At 39.3% G+C, this 16012-nt stretch overlaps 1 protein-coding gene across 2 annotated transcripts in view; it reads left to right on the top strand.

Annotated features, from left to right (window-relative positions):
• SLC4A7 (solute carrier family 4 member 7) overlaps positions 1 to 16012 on the top strand; it is an 84279-nt gene that overhangs the window by 24695 nt on the left and 43572 nt on the right. The window contains exons 5-8 of one of the 2 annotated variants that reach the window (XM_019536169.1): positions 1304 to 1492; positions 6394 to 6753; positions 13380 to 13495; positions 14985 to 15142. In XM_019536169.1, coding sequence (XP_019391714.1) covers positions 1304 to 1492; positions 6394 to 6753; positions 13380 to 13495; positions 14985 to 15142 — 823 coding nt within the window. The remainder of the gene's footprint in view (positions 1 to 1303; positions 1493 to 6393; positions 6754 to 13379; positions 13496 to 14984; positions 15143 to 16012) is intronic. The other variant, XM_019536177.1, reaches the window with a different exon arrangement.

The raw sequence follows: 16012 nt of genomic DNA, 5'->3' as shown, positions 1-16012 counted from the left end.
GGCAAGGGCTGCTGTGCCCCTGCCAGGCAGACCCTGGCTAGTAGAGGGACAGAGGAGGTTTAAACCCTCTCTCCCCTCCTGCCTCAGTTTGCTGGCCTGAAGCCATGGTCTGGTCATGCCCTCACCCCCTCCACTCGTGGCAAGCAGGGAAAAGCCTGGCAGGGGCTACAGTGTCCCTGTCAGGCAGACCCCTCCTGGGGCTTAAAAGCCCCTTTTTCCCCACCTGCCTCATTCTGCCAGCTTGGCCCCAGGGTCTGTCTGGCAACCCCCCTTGCTCCGTTCCAGTGGCCAATGTGGGGAAAAGCCTGGCAGGGGCTGCTCCACCCCTACCAGGCAGACTTGGCTGCAGTCTGGAGCCAGGTTTTCTGCCCCCCACCCCTACCCCTTTGCCATCTGGACCAATGATAGTGTTCCAGCTAGGGACCAGAGGGGTGGGGCCAACCCTGTTCCTTGGAGCAGACAGCCCAGCCCAACCCAGGGCTGCAGAGCATCCTGGGATGCTGAGGGACTTTGATTTAAGTTGGACCACTAGGGGTTCTGAGACAGAAGTTCATTAAACCAGTTTGACCTAAATCAGTTAAACGTGGTTGAATATAGCATCAGACTTATCTTAAACTGGTTTCAATCATTTTGAAAGCTATTTTATGTGCACTGAACTTCTCTTATGTTACAGGTTTAAATTGATTTCTGATCACTTAAACTGGTTTATGTGTAACTTCTGTCCCTAGCCTTGATGAATATCAGGTGTGTAGTTTTTAATAAAAGTATTAAAGCTGTAAAACCAGGTTCTTCTGTGGGAAAACATTAGAATTACTTTATAATGGCTGCTGTGCAGGTTGGGCATCAAGACTTGCTGGTGGTATTTTTTGCTACTTTATTCCTTTTCACTGAAAAGGAATATTTTTTGTGAGGTTACATTGACCATGTACATCTTAACTGAAGATAGTTGAAAGCTGAAATGAATGACAGAATATTCTGTTGAGTTTTATAAATGTGTAATTCTTGAAACTCTTGCTGTTTATTTTATTAAATGCTGTTTTTTTTTGTTTGAGTTTTCTTCAAAGCACATTTCTTCTTGAGTTAATGTATGTGGATTTGAATTCTTAGTCCATAATGTTCTTGGCTGTTTATTTCCAATACAGTTTTTGAAGCACTATTTGCCAAACAAAATGGATACATGAAGATACTTGATGAATTCTGACATTTTACTAACTTTCCACATATGGGAGTTAGATGATACACAGGTACTCGGTATGCACACGTAACTTTAAAATGTTGACTTAGTGTTTCTCTGTTGATGTAGATATGGTGTTGGACAACATGATTGCCTCTGGTCAGTTGGATGAATCCAGAAGAGAGAATGTCAGAGAAGCTCTTCTCAAGAGACACCATCACCAGAATGAGAAAAAATTCAGCAGTAGGATACCTCTGGTTCGGTCCTTTGCGGATATAGGCAAGAAACATTCTGACCCTCACTTGCTTGACCGAAATGGTGAGATAAGTTGTGGCATCCAATGTATCCTAACCTGTTAGAAATAATATGTTCTCCCTGAGACATGAAGGAAAAGTCAGCAGATGTAGTTGGTTCCTTCTTGGTATGTAACAGCTGTGTGTGTTTTTTGTGTAGCTTGGGCATTTATCTGTAATTTGTGTGAAGAAGTTTTTCTTTTTCTGCTTGTAACAACTACACTCCTTTGCTTCTATTCACAGCATGATTTAAGAAGTGTATATACACACAGTATTTGCTCTACCCATGGCAATACATTCAGTAGGTTCTAACACTTTAAAGGATATGTTTGACTTCTGTCTGTCTCATGGACAGATTTAAAGTACTCTTCTTACCTTTTAACCATAACTTTACAGTCATCACCAGGGTTATAGTTTCTGATTTAGTCTCCCTTTATTTCTTTGAGAGAGTTGTTTCATCATCCTGTCAACATTATATTTAGGCTTTCTTCTTAATAGCCTTACCTTACCTGCTTTTTGGACAATTATATGCAAAGGAAAAATTTAAGTTCACTGTTGTACGCATTTTGTTTTTATTTTAATGGAAAATGATTAAACTGCTTTTAACTGAGCTTTTAAAAAAATTTACTATGGTAACTGTAGTAAAAGCTAGGTAAAAAAAACAAAACGCCAAACAAAACCCCCCAGAAATCTGTAACAATCTTACGGGATGTATCATGGTCTATGATAATTAAATATTGACATACCTGTTCATTTGCTTCCTGGTGTTTAGTTCCTAAGTTCATGTAGATACTAGTATTGCAGGGCAGCCTCCTTTTTTTAGGTCTCATTTTGCATAGATTCATAGATGTTAGGGGCTGGAAGGGACCTCACAAGATCGGGTCCAGCCCCACTGTGCTAGGGCAGGAAAGACTGCTGGGGTCAGATGACCTCAGCAAGGTGTGTGTCAAGTGGCTTTTTAAAGACCTCCATGGTAGGTGACCACCACCTCTGGGGGGAGTCTGTTCGAGAGCCTCGGCACTCAAATTGTTAAAAAACAAAAAACAAAAAACAAAAAAAAAACAAACCCAAAAAACTTGTCCAATCTGAAGCGATCTTCAAGCAGTTTGTGTCCATTGTTTGTCTTCCCCTGGGGTGCCTTGGTAAACAAATGCTTTCCCAGGCCTTCGGAGTATTTCATATACCTTTCAAGCTACATTATGCAAGACATCTTGGATGTCTTGGACTTGAATTAATTTTGGCTTAGTAAGGCCACACACTGAAGTATTGGCACATTCTGATTCCTTTAAATGAGGTGTTTTGGTTTTAGACCACTCTGCATGCAAGATGCATCTTCTGCCTCGGAACATGCAACTGTGTGGTTAGTTTAAGTGCTAATGTTTGAGTTTGGTTTGGGTGTTAGAGAACTTCCAGCCACTTTTCCAACTAGAAAAATTGGGAAGTGTCTGATGACATCATCTTTGTCAGTTTGGTTGTTTTAGGAGGTAAATGCAATTAAACTTGTCTGTATTTTCATTAAAACTGATGACTGATTCTTTGTACAGTATGCATAGAATCTCGATAGCAAACTTCAGATTTCTATGTAAAAGCACCAAGATGACCAAATCCAATGTTTAGATCCCTTGAAAGTAATGATTTTGAAAATCTGATATACAGGTCTTTTCCATGTCTCCTTTTCATAGGATAAAATACTGTCTGTTTTGGGTTTTTTTGGTCTTTTAATTTTTAGCAATGGGAATACCAGAAGACTGTATAGGAGAGTGTTCTCAGCCTAGATGCAGCCAATTCCACAGATCTTTGCTTTGTACCACTCTCCTCTCCTGGTAGTAAAATAAGTGTAGTTTTGGAGTACACTGCATCTCTACTTAAGAGCTTCTGTTGATTTCAGTGGTGTGGAACAGGGGTCAAGTCTTGTCACATTCCTGACAGACGCATTATGATAATAGTGGGTGCATCTACATGTGCAATTAATGTGTTGCAACAAACTCTGGAGCAGTTCAAGCCAGAGTCAACTGCTCCTGGGTGCAGCATCTACATGTGTGCCTGGGACAGCAGCAATTTAAGCTGGGGCAGAACAGGCCTCCGGTTGGCTGGGCTGACCAGGTGGAATATATGCTCACAGTCAGAAGCTACATGTGTTTTTTGGCACAGTAAAGTACTCTGCTGTAAGATGGTACTGTCCCTGGGACAGCAGAGTTAATTGTTTGATTGCACCCTGATATCACCACATGTGTAGACTGTGACACTTTACTGCAGAGTAGACTAATTTAGCTCTGCAGTAAAGTGGGTAGATGCACCCAGTCTGTAGTGTTAGAACAGAAAATGGTGCTTTTTTGCTCCTTACTGCTAAAGACGTAGTTCAATAGAGGCTATTTTGTTTTTTTTTTTTTAAAGTTAGCCTTGAAATTTATTTTAAATGTGTGTCTTGTCTTTTTCTTTACACTTGTATTCCTTTCTCTTTCCAAGTTCTATACTTAATACCAAGTGTCTTTTTTTTTCTTTACTTTTGTTTCCCTGCTTATAGTTGTAATGTGAGACCAGTGTATATTTGCTATCAGATCCCTACAGAAAGTGGTCAGTACTTTGCTGTGATTATAGAATGCCAGTTTCAGGATAATTTTTTTTGAAAATGTTGAGGTGTTTTTTTTAAAAGCCTTTATTCCTAACTGCTCCCCTGCCCCCCATGGAAGTGATATAGGGTGAAAATGGAAAGCAAATGATATTTTCTTTTTGTAGAGAAGAGCAAGTACACAATAGGACATGTGTGAGAGAAGGGTGACAAGAATTTTCACTCTTCAGATTAGAATACAGTAGTTAAGAAGTAAGGTGGGGGGTGGGGAGAGACTGGTGGGATAAAAGCAACAATCTGATATTAAAGAAACCTGCTTAATGTGTGACTGAATTGGGATATAGTAAATGACAGCAGGAAGCATCTGAGGAGAAGGCTCTGGCCGGGGACAAGTGTTCGTTTCTACCAGTAGAAATCTTTCCATGAGAGAGCATACAGATGTTTAACATGCAGCTGCTGCTTCTCTCCTGCTCTTCACACTTCCACCAGACTGAGACCCTTGTCTGGGGGGTGGGTTGGCAGACAGGTGGGGGCTGGGAAGTGGGGAAGCAGCTACTCCTCTACTCTGTTCCCATCACTGGGAGCAGTGAGCAAACCTCTTGCCTGCTCCCTAGGGGTAAGGCTGCTTCCCCTGTACTTCAGTGCCCGGAAGCTGAGCAGAGTAAGTAGTGCAGCATCCTCAACCCACTCCTCCCAACCTCCTCTTCGTTGGTGGAACGAATAGCAGGCTTTTTCCCTGCTGCTCCAGTGTCCTCCTGTACTGGTCCAGAGGGGACTGGAGTGCTCCTTGCCTTCTACCATAGCTGAGTAGCCCCCAGTCCAGGGAAGTGTGGGGAGCTTCCTGTTTCCTCACTCCCCTACTGGATCAGATTGGGAAGAGTATATACGAGCATTCACTTTTGCAAGAGAAACTTTTTTCTGGAAGGGGTGCACTTCCCCTAAGAGAAATTGAATGAATGCTTGATACACTTGTTATTTCTACCAGGAGAATGATGTTTCTCGCAGTAGATATGTACTCCCTTATGTGGCCTCTGCCATTGTCTTTTGGCCTTCTTCAGTGGCAGTGTCATATGAAAATTTTATAAACTGGAGCTCATGCTGTTTTGGTGCAACAACAACTTTTCACACAAAACTGCATCTGATTTTCATGCAGGTTACCATGGAAACATTTTTTCCCCTCAAAGTTAAGAGAAATCATTTAGGACAGTATCAGGATTTTAAAAAAAATGTTTTTTCAAGATAAGCTGGCAGTAGTGCATAGTGTCATCATGATGTGTCATATTTTGACTTGAGTTTGTTTTATTTTTAAAAATGTTAAGGACAGCTGCTGTCTGTTACAGCTTTGAAACATTTTCCTGGTTTTGTTGTCATAATCTCTTAATCTTTTCTGGATTAATTGTTTCAATCCGTGCATAGTAGTAGCTGCCAATTTTACTTATAAAAATGAAAATACAGCTAAAATGTTTTGACTTACTGTCAGGATTTGTCACTATTGGACATGTTTTGGAACAGTTTCAGAGCGGTTATGCTGGAAGAAAACTTGTCAAGAATGGTTTTAAATTTTCGTTTCACAGGAAATTTGGATGTTTTTACTGGGAGCAAATATATTTTGAAATGAAACCCAATTTTAACATGGTTGAATCTCCCACAAAACAAATGGAGAACTGACAAGTTTTAATTGTGGTAACATCCTGTACTGCTGATAAAGTACTAGCAGGCTTGATGTTACTGAAGTTGCACTTAGTGGTGCTTTATAGACAGCTAGTGTTAGCAAGTGCGTGGGATATGAGAGCTTCCTTCTGGTTAGGTTTAATAGGGGTTTTTTTTAGTTGGAAATCTGATACTCGTACTACAGGCAGAAACAGGTTTTATTGAAATAGCAGAACTTGGTGTGGAGGACAATTAGTAAAATTGTTTCATCCTATCACTCTCAGTCATATTTAGTTTGATCTGAATTATGCTAAATCTCTTAACTAATGTTCTTGGCATAGCATATATCTTAAACTAAGAAGGGACTTTGATTTTTTTTTCCTTCCTTTAGATTGGGGGAAACTATTGTCTTGTGATTTTTTTTTTTTTTTTAATTTGCTAAAATCTCAATGACTTCAAACATTCACTGAGGAATATTGTTCTCTCAGATCTTTCTTGTGTGCTAAATGGCAGCTGTCAGTAAATTATGTGCTGACTTTTCTGATGCTTAAAATTTTGACTTACTCATGCATCTTATCTCACCTGCATGAATGTGACACTTCGGGCCTTCAAAGCTTGCAATTTACAATGTAAATTGTTAATGCATTATTTCTCTTTTAGCATCTCCCTATTGTATACTTCATCGTTTTGTTTTGTTTTTATCTCAGGGGAAGGCCTTTCAGCCTCCCGGCACTCTTTGCGAACAGGTCTCTCTGCCTCAAACATTTCCCTGAAAGGAGAAAATCGTTTGTCCCTCCTTCTCAATTACCTTCTTCCTTCTTCAAGAGCTGGAACCCCGGCAGCTTCAAGGTGTACAACCCCAATACCTACCCCTCAAAACACACCACCCTCCAGTCCTAGCTGCAGCCACCTGGCAACCACAAATTCCCAGCCAAGTGAGCTCCAAGGCGAGGAACTGCTTGTGTCGCCTGCTATTGATGATATCCCTACAGTAATAATCCATCCACCTGAGGAAGACTTAGAAGTTCAGGAAACGAAGACAGAGGATAATATTGACATGACACCAGGCAACTATCCAAACTTAATCTGTCCATGTGTGATGCTCTCTGCATCTGAGTCACTTGCATTGCAGTATTATTTAGCACATGGCTTGAGCATAAATGATACATTTTTAACTTCTACCGCTGTCTGCATGTTTTGTTTTACTTCCTAAGTGTGATCATGTTTCTTGTTTTGCTTTATAGACCTACGCAAATCATGCCAAACATAAATTCACAAATGTTGAAATTCACTTACTGATATTAACTCCTTTAGGCAATGAAACAGAACGATTTTTGTGTACATAACCTTCATTTGCGTGATTAAACAGGTACTTGTTTGACACGTGTTTTAAGTAATCCTTAAGTAGTTCTTACATAGATAAAATGTCAGAAATGGTGGCCTTTTTCCTTTCATTCACCTACAATGAATATTTAAGTCCTTAAATGTGGTGCAGACTTTAAAGAGGTGGCCAGTTCCCTGAGGAATTTACAGTTTAAATCAGTGGGGTCTGACTGTCTAAGAGGTCTGCAGAAGATGATTGATTAACCAAAAGTGTGTTAATACCCACACAATTCAAAGGGATCCACACTTCCATTCAGAATTTTTCAGGGGTCTGCAGATGAAAAATGTTTGAAACCCACTGGTCTAAATACCATGTGGTACAACGAGTAGCTTTGGGGTGGGGTGAGGGGAAAGCAAGTGGTAAGGAAGATGGACAAGGATTACAAATATGATGGTGCTGTAGTAATTTAAGCGATTGTTTGGTGTGCCTGGATTTTTAAATGCAAGTTTTACCCAGTAACTGACTTGTGCTGCTTCCTATAATAAGTTCTAGTGAATTTTTGATTAATGTGTTATTGCACTGTTAAAGGCTTGATGACAGTTGTTTTTAACTTTGGTGTTGCAGCTTAGCTAATGGAAAGCTTGTAGTGGTACCTATTGATTTGATTGAACTGGCACAGGCACATGTTGCAAAACTGTCTACTCAAGTGCACATAATACTAAAGGGAGAATACAGAGGAATCTCCTGTGAAAGTACTTCAGTACACTTTATGAAACGTTTGTTTTTATAATTCAGACATTGATTTTGCTGCTGGGGTATAAGAGTAATTCCAATATTATAAATCAATCAGCCTGACTACTCTGGTAATTCTGGATCATGCCCTGGTTGTGAATATCTCTACTTTCTTGAAGGGCTTTTAGACATTTTCAAATAGAAAATGAAAGTACAAAAAGTCTTGATGTACAATTGACCTGTTGTGCTGGGACTTACCTGGTCAGCATATCCATGTTGAATCATTGACCATTTAAGATTTTCTTGGATTTCTTTCTCCATTTGCCTAGCAAAGAAGGGCAAACTACTAAAATGTGTGTGTGTGTGGGGGCGGGGGGCTGGGCAACACACTACCAGTTTATGTAGAGTAGCAACAAAAATCTGTTCAGGCATTTTTAAAGAGCAGTCATGAGTCTCATTGCTTAGGCTGGCCTGAGGTTGAGCAGGCTTGATCCAGCCAACTGCACCAACCCACCTGTAATTCAGGCCAAGAATCCAAGTAAAGAAGAGTGAAGTTTCTAGCAGGCACTTTAATGTTGAAGGTAATCAGCATATTTAATATCATGGCCATCTCTGCCTTTCCACCTTTTCAGCCTGTCATGAGTAGTGGGTGTATTAAGGTCCACAGAAAATTGAGACAGAAATCTATTCTGTAAGGTATCCTCTGAACAAGAATTTTTTGAGTAAGGCCCTTATGTCTCTCCAAGGTAGACAGGAGGGAGTAGTTTTCCTCTGCCTCATTTACAGGAAAACATTTTTAATGGGGTGAATTTTATGTAGAGATCATTCTTACTGGTTTGAGGAAATCTGTGGTCGATGCTCTTCCAATTCTCGTCCGTCTGTAAATACTAGGATGTAAATCCAGTGTTTACATCAGTAGTGGTAGTTCTTGACATACCCTTAAACAGTTTCCAGACTGTCACCCTGGGCCACTACTGGGCAGATATCCTCTCTTTTCAGGTCTGCAGAACAAACTACAGAAGACCTATTCTCTATACTGGAATGCAACTAGGTGCTTGGCTGTGCAGATTTTCTGTGGGTGACATTAAAGACTGACTAGTTTCGCGCCTCTTTTTTTTTGTAGTAGCTTCCAGTGCTTAATTTTTGCTCTGTTCCCTGCTCTAGACATACTAGGAACTATCTAAAAAATTGTGAATTGGTATAAAAGGTAGACAGATCCTTGGTTGAGCTATAATTTGACATCAGTATCTAACAACCCAGCCAAAGGCTTTGCTTTTACAAATTCAAACTGGTAAAGTTTATTTTGATAAAAGTAGACTTCTAATGTTTGGCTCTTTGAGATGTTTATTTTAATTGCTTCAAAAAAAAATAGTTTAAGACCAGTATTTCCAGAATGTTTTTATTTTTGAAAACTGAATCCCTCCAGCAGAAGGGGCATGGTCAGCCAGAAAAAAATGCCAGGATCTTCAGTGTTGAGTCTGCTGCAAGCTATGTCATTGAATGAGAGAAGTATTCAGAATTTAAGAATGTTTCTGTAAACAGAAATCTAGTTGACAGGTAAACATTTGTGTGTTTGATGTCCTTGGCTATGCTTATGGCCTCCAGCAAGCCCAAGAGTACTGCTGAGAGATAAGTCCCTACCACTCCGTATGTCCCTGAGCCTGCAAGTTAGGCATAGTAAATGGCTCTGGTGTATGCCTGATGGCCCTGAGCTTTTCCTGCACAACTGTGCTTAGGCCATTGAGACTTGAAGAATGCCTAATTTGGAGATTTTGGCACCATGTGGAATTGGCACCAGCGGGCTCATCTTTTGGCAGCACTCTTGGAGGCCATGTGGACCCTTGTTTCTAAAGCTACATTGTGTTCTTTATTTTAAACTTAATTGATTAAAAACATATGCACAACAATTGTAACGTTTACTTACTCACCTGTATTTTTCCTTAATTTGAAGTAATTTTCTTCCCCTTCCTGGAGCAGAGTTCCTTGCTTTTTTTCCCTTTGCCTATGGGAGCAGCAGTCTGTGAGTCTCTAGTATTAATTGAAGTCCAAATAGCTGGAAAACATATTTGATGTGAGTAAGAATGATGTTAGAAAATACCTTTAATTTGATGCATCTTTTAGAGCAATTTTAAAAGATGTCAAGTATTACACTATGGCCTCATCTAGCCTTAATCTGCCTAGGTTTTAACGAGTCTGTGGAACTTCTTCTGAAGATGCTTTTTTCAGGGTTTCTTCTTCTTTGGCAGTTTAATACCTTAATCAGATGGACTAGCAATCCCCTTTTGGAGTAGTAGAGTTGGTGTGTTTGTTTGCTTTGCATCATAACACCAAGAAAAGCTGTGGGTATGTTAGCATTTCCTCAACATCTCATCAAGGGTTTTATGAATTTTTCTGTGGCTGACATTCTGAAAATAAGGGATCAAGTTTCTTTTCTCCAAAGAGATCATTTATTGAGCCAGGGTTATCAGTTTAGGGAAGAGAAGAAAATGAATTTCTCCTACTAGTCTGAAGAGGAGTTTCTCAGTCTCCCCAAATAGACAATGCATGGGAGGAAACCTATATTCTGGTGGAGAGGGTCTGATTGACGATTGAAGAACCAGAGTGTTGTCACTCATGCATCTTATGCAAAAAGTTCATCTTATCAGTGGTTGAATCTTCAATACCTTCCACTCTGCTTCAGAATACTATGTCTGGTAGGCTTTTTTCTGTAATCAAAATGGATTTTTACCTGGGTAAGAGATGCAGAATATTTCTTAAAGAGAAAAAAAAAAGAAGGCAGGTGAAACGAAAAGGAATTCAGAATTTATCATTATCAGGAATTAAGTTTCATCCCTAAGTTATTAGACCCCTTTAAGTAAAGGGAGAATAAAGATAAATAGCAGGGAGGAAACATGATCCGTTAGGGAGTGTCACCTAAAGCAATGTAACCACAGCAGAAGTCTGGGAAATGGAATCCAGAACTCAAAAAATAAGTACTTAACTCTGATGCACCAGATATCCTCTGAAACTAGACAGATTACAAAGGTCTAATGGACTTGGAAGCTGTCTTACAAGCTCACCGCTTAAGATGATGCGGAATGGTTTCAGTGTATTGCCAAATCTATAAGAAGTCAATTTATTCCTTGTCAGATACCTTTTGATAAATCCTTGAGATGATGAAAAGTTTAGTCACTTTGTGGGTGGTATTTTTTTTTAAGTTGAATGAGTTAGTGGAAAGAAAAAGCTGTTAAGCCCCAGTTTTGAAAGGGATGGGAATTTCTATATTAGTACTAGAACTATTGAATCTTGGCTAAAAAGCAAGAATGCTGGGGGTATTTTTGTGTTCAGTTATGAAAGAATCTATATTATCCTAGGACTGCAAAATGGGCCAAAAGGGAATTTATAGTTACTGTGAACCTCTGGAACTCAAATGGATCAAATTCAGGCCACCATTTCTATATTCACAGAGGACGTTGCAATCTCATAACACCCATAAGACTTGAATGTTATAGGTAGTCGGGGATCAGGACTGTGCGAGTTAATTCCCCATCCATCAAATTCTGTATGTACCCTCTGCTTTACAGAGTAATTGGGTTCATGTCATGTATAAACTCAACAAGATACTTATGGAGTGACTGGAGTACAGGTGGAAAATGATACCTTTGCTGATCATCTTTTGCTAATTCCATATCTTAAGTTATCTTCCTTTATTGTTATACGAGTGAAAAGTAAAGTGCGTCTTAACTTGCCTTTCTCAGATTTACGTGTAAATACTTCCTTTCCTGCCTGCATGTAGTAAGAATCAGGCTTTTTTGTTTTCTCAGCACAGAAATTGCCTTGCATCCCTCTTGCAGTTTTACAGATGGAGTCTTATTCTATAAAGTAAGCGTTGCACTGATTTGTAGCCTGTGTATTTTGGGTTTTGCTAGTTATGTCCAGTTTGGTGAATAATATATACATTTCATAGCATATTCTGAGATTTTTATATTGATATTGGTACCATACATTGTATAGTATAGGTTTCTCAAACCAAATTGAGGCCCATTAATTACATTGGTTTTTGTTTGATTAGATTGTCTAGTCTCTCTCCCTTTTATTTTAAAATGGAAGAATAAAAACTGAAATATCTCAGACTCAAAAATGAGAACTTAAAGTCATGTTCAATTGCAGTAACCCCTCTCTGGAGTTCAGAGGAATGATTTTATGTGGAAATGGACAAAGACTACAGGTTTCTCTAAAAATGAATTAAAGCAGCCAAATGATAGAAGGGGTCGTTCCTCTTGGACGATAATTGCAGAAAAAGCCCAGCTTTCTTTTGATTCAAACAAGCGACTACCACATGCAGACTTTGAGTTCCTTAAGTGAGAGAGTGCATTTAGGTCAGGTTTAATTTGTCAACTATTTATTTAATTTCAATATTTTTCTGCATTTATGCAAAACCATAAGCTTTTGTATAAATTAGAATTTAAAAGCATGCTAATAAACATATTAACTAGCATGTTCTAACACCATTAGAAATAACTTGTATGGATAAAGCAATGTATTCTTTAACACCTACTGTGCAAAGTCTTAAGATGAGTCTACATTACAGCTATGAGGTAGGGTTGCAACTTGAATAAGCATACCTGAATTTACGTTGTGTGGTGATGGTAGTTTTGCCATGGCAGCATGAATGTGCAGGCTAAGGACTAACAGATTTACCCAGGTGACTTTGCAGCCAGCACTAACCCCTCTGCTGCTTCAGCAGTGTTAATATTAGCATCCCAGCTAACTGGTTGTTAAAAATAGCATGGGTACATCAACACGTATAATCCCCCCCTTTTGACTTGCACACTTAAAGCAGAAAGTTGCAGCCTTTGTAGGCCTGTGGGCAGAAATGCTGAGTGATTAAGGTTCTTTGGGCAGCATCAGAGGGTCCTACAAGCAACATGTTGAACTAGGAAACCAGTGCCTCAGAGGGAAGCATCTCAAATAGCTTATGGTGCCTTAGCTATCAAGTTAGGACATGTAACTGGACTGTAGATACCTTTGAAATGTAATCTAGCCAAGCAGCAGTACAGACAAAGTACACTGCTTCAAACAAGAATAGATTGAACTGTTGATGACTTGTATAGTTGTTCAATTGCCGTCAGCATCGCTATTTTGGTTGTATACCATGAGCCTAATCCCATTGAGGTCAAGGTCTGAGTCTTACTGTTTTTAATCAAATATGCACTTTAGAAACAAATACTGTAAAATGCACTCAAGTAGGTGCATCTTTATGCCAGGCATTAAAAATGTACAGTATGTGTGGAATGTATTGGTATAGATTCTGTTGTGAAGTGATGATGGTTAAGATTAAGATTTGGTTGCTTCATTTCTTCCTGGAAAAAGTCGCTCCTTGTTTTTCTTTTACTTGGTGATGGTTTTGCAAATGGCCACCATTTAGGCAACATCTAATTTTTTTAACAAACATTCATTATTTTCCAAAATAAAGTAACTTGTATGTTTACAGTACTAATGCAGGACTGCCTTGTTTATTAACTTGCACATTTTGCTTTTAAGCAAGCTGCCACATTCAGAGTTCGCAAACAATGTGTGTCACTCTGTCTGCTTTTCTTTTTATTAATTTATTTAATATGCTCCATTTTGAAAGGTGTATGTTTTATTTTGATACAGGACTCCTAGCATCTCCACAGTCTGCACCTGGCAACTTAGACATTGGAAAAAGTGTAGACATTAAAGGTAATGGAACAGGAGGAAGCAGAGAGAACAGTACCGTTGATTTCAGTAAGGTAAATTACACTAAGTATATTCACAATGATAACTAAGCAGGGCCATATAATTTTATTTGTCTGTTTACTTAAATAAAAACTGGTTACTTTTACTATATTTCTATTTTTGGGGTGAAAGTTTAAACTACAATAATATCAGAATGCAGCATATATTAAATCAGATTAGGCTTTATATCTTTCGATTTTACTTCTGCGGTATATCTGGACTCTCGCTGAGTAAACTTTCACTTCACTCATGGTATTTCATGTAAAGCAATTGCTGCCTTTACAAATGGAATAATGTATAATATATTGAAATCTGATATATTGCAAGAATATTTACAAAATGAATTTTGGGGGTTATGCATCAACTGGTTTAGCTTTTGTAAACTTGTTGCCCTAAATTTCTGAAATAAGATTATCCTTCACAAAAAGAGCTTTAAATGGGATTGACTTTGACCTTTACAAATTTATTATAAAGAAAACACGGAGATTTGAAAATAAAAAGCATAAACTATGTTCCTTCCTTAGGCAAATCTTGTGGACTGCTCGTAACTCCTTCAGTCTTTTGTAACTGATATTTGTTGGGCTGCAAGATCCCTTATGGCTCTTGGTACAAAATTTAATTCTGTAGTCTATTCCATACTGTAAATGTTTGTAACAAAGCTGTTTGCCAAATTAAGTAATTATTCTCAAGTGAAGCTAATTTAGATTGTAGTTCTCCGCTGATCATGGCAGCTGCCATTTATTCCTGCTCCTCTGTCACAGTTTTAATATTTTTGCTTGGCCTGTCCTTCTGTACACCTGCCTTGTCTCCTGTTGGGCAGGAGTCAGCCTCCTGGCACTGTAGTTGTGGCACACTTGGTGTGGGACTCAAGAGGCCAGCTGTAAGTTTTCTTAGATAGCAGTTTAACTGGTGTTAGTTTTTTGTGCTTTTTGTGTATTTGTGTTTGGACAAAGAGTTCATGTGCTGTACAACTTTTTAATGGTCTTCTATGATTTTTTTTATGCAGAAATAAGTTTCACCTGTCTGTTTTTGCAAATGACAGTCATAAAATTATACATTCCTTTCCAAAATTAATAGTAAAAGTGCAACTCATGATATGCAACAAGGCTAACTGGAAACTTGTGTATAATTACATGAACTCTCCTTAGCTGTTTGTGTAGATTTACTTGTCAAGTCATATCCTACTTTAGAAAAAATATTTCTGTCCTGACAAGTCTTTATTTTACAAAAATGCTTATGTAGTTCCACCTTCTTAGAATATAATAGGTGGTAGTAATTCTAACTGATAATGGTAGAAAACAGACTATTACTAAAATATTGCTGACAGACATATTTTATGTACATTGTGTTTATTTTTGTTTCTTTATGTGAATGTTTTGCATTTTTTTTGTCATTGTAGTACAAATGTTGAATAACATACGTTTAGTTCTAAAAATAGTTTGTAGATTTTTTTGGTTTCAACTGCAAGGCAATAAACAGTTGTTTTATCTTATTATATAATAGGTCGACATGAACTTCATGAGGAAAATTCCTACAGGAGCAGAAGCATCAAATGTGTTGGTGGGAGAAGTAGATTTCTTAGAAAGACCAATTATTGCTTTTGTGAGGCTGGCCCCTGCTGTACTTCTCTCAGGTCTCACAGAAGTTCCTGTTGCTACACGGTAAAGAAATCCTTGAATGCCAAGATTGTATTTGTATCATAGAATCCATAGAAATAGGGTCGGAAGGGACCTCGTAGATCTTCAAGTCCGCCCCCCTGTCTGGGCAGGAGAAAAAACTGGGCTCAAATGATCCCAGCTAGGTAGGCATCAAGCCTCCTCTTAAAGACCCCCAGGGTAGGAGCCAGCACCACTTCCCTTGGAAGTAGGTTCCAGATCCTAGCCACCCTAACTGTGAAGTAGTTCTTACAGATGTCTAATCTAAACCTACTCTCCAACAACTTATGGTCGTTATTCCTTGTTATGCCAGGGGGCGCTAGGGGAAACAGTCTCTTCCCCCTAGTGAGTTTATAGATGGCCGCCAGGTCCCTCCTCAGCCTTCTCTTGTGAAGGCTGAACAGGTTCAGGTCCCGCAGTTTCTCATTGTAGGGTCTGCCCTGTTGTTCTGGGATCATGCGGGTGGTCCTCCTTTGGACCCTCTCAATGTTATCCACATCCCTCCTGAAATGAGGCGCACAGAACTGGACGCAGTACTCCAGCTGTGGCCTGACCAGTGTTGCATAGAGGGGGAGGATCACCTCCGTGGCCCTGCTAGACATGCACCTGTGGATGCACGACAAGGTGCTGTTAGCCCTGCCAACCGTGACCTCACCTTGTCGGCCCATGTTCATCTTGGAGTCAATAATGACTCCAAGATCCCTTTCTGCCTCTGTGCTCTCAAGAAGGGAGTTTCCCATCTTATAAGTGTGCTGCTGGTTACTGCTGCCCAAGTGCAGCACCCTGCACTTGTCAGTGTTGAAAGGCATGCTGTTTTTGCTAGCCCACCCCTGTAACCTATCCAGGTCTTGCTATAGTCTTTCTCTCCCTACTAGT

The sequence above is a fragment of the Crocodylus porosus genome, unplaced genomic scaffold (genome assembly GCF_001723895.1).
Source record: "Crocodylus porosus isolate Cpor-Errol unplaced genomic scaffold, CroPor_comp1, whole genome shotgun sequence".
In the NCBI taxonomy this organism is placed as follows: Eukaryota; Metazoa; Chordata; order Crocodylia; family Crocodylidae; genus Crocodylus; species Crocodylus porosus.
This window is presented reverse-complemented; position numbering and strand designations above follow the sequence as displayed.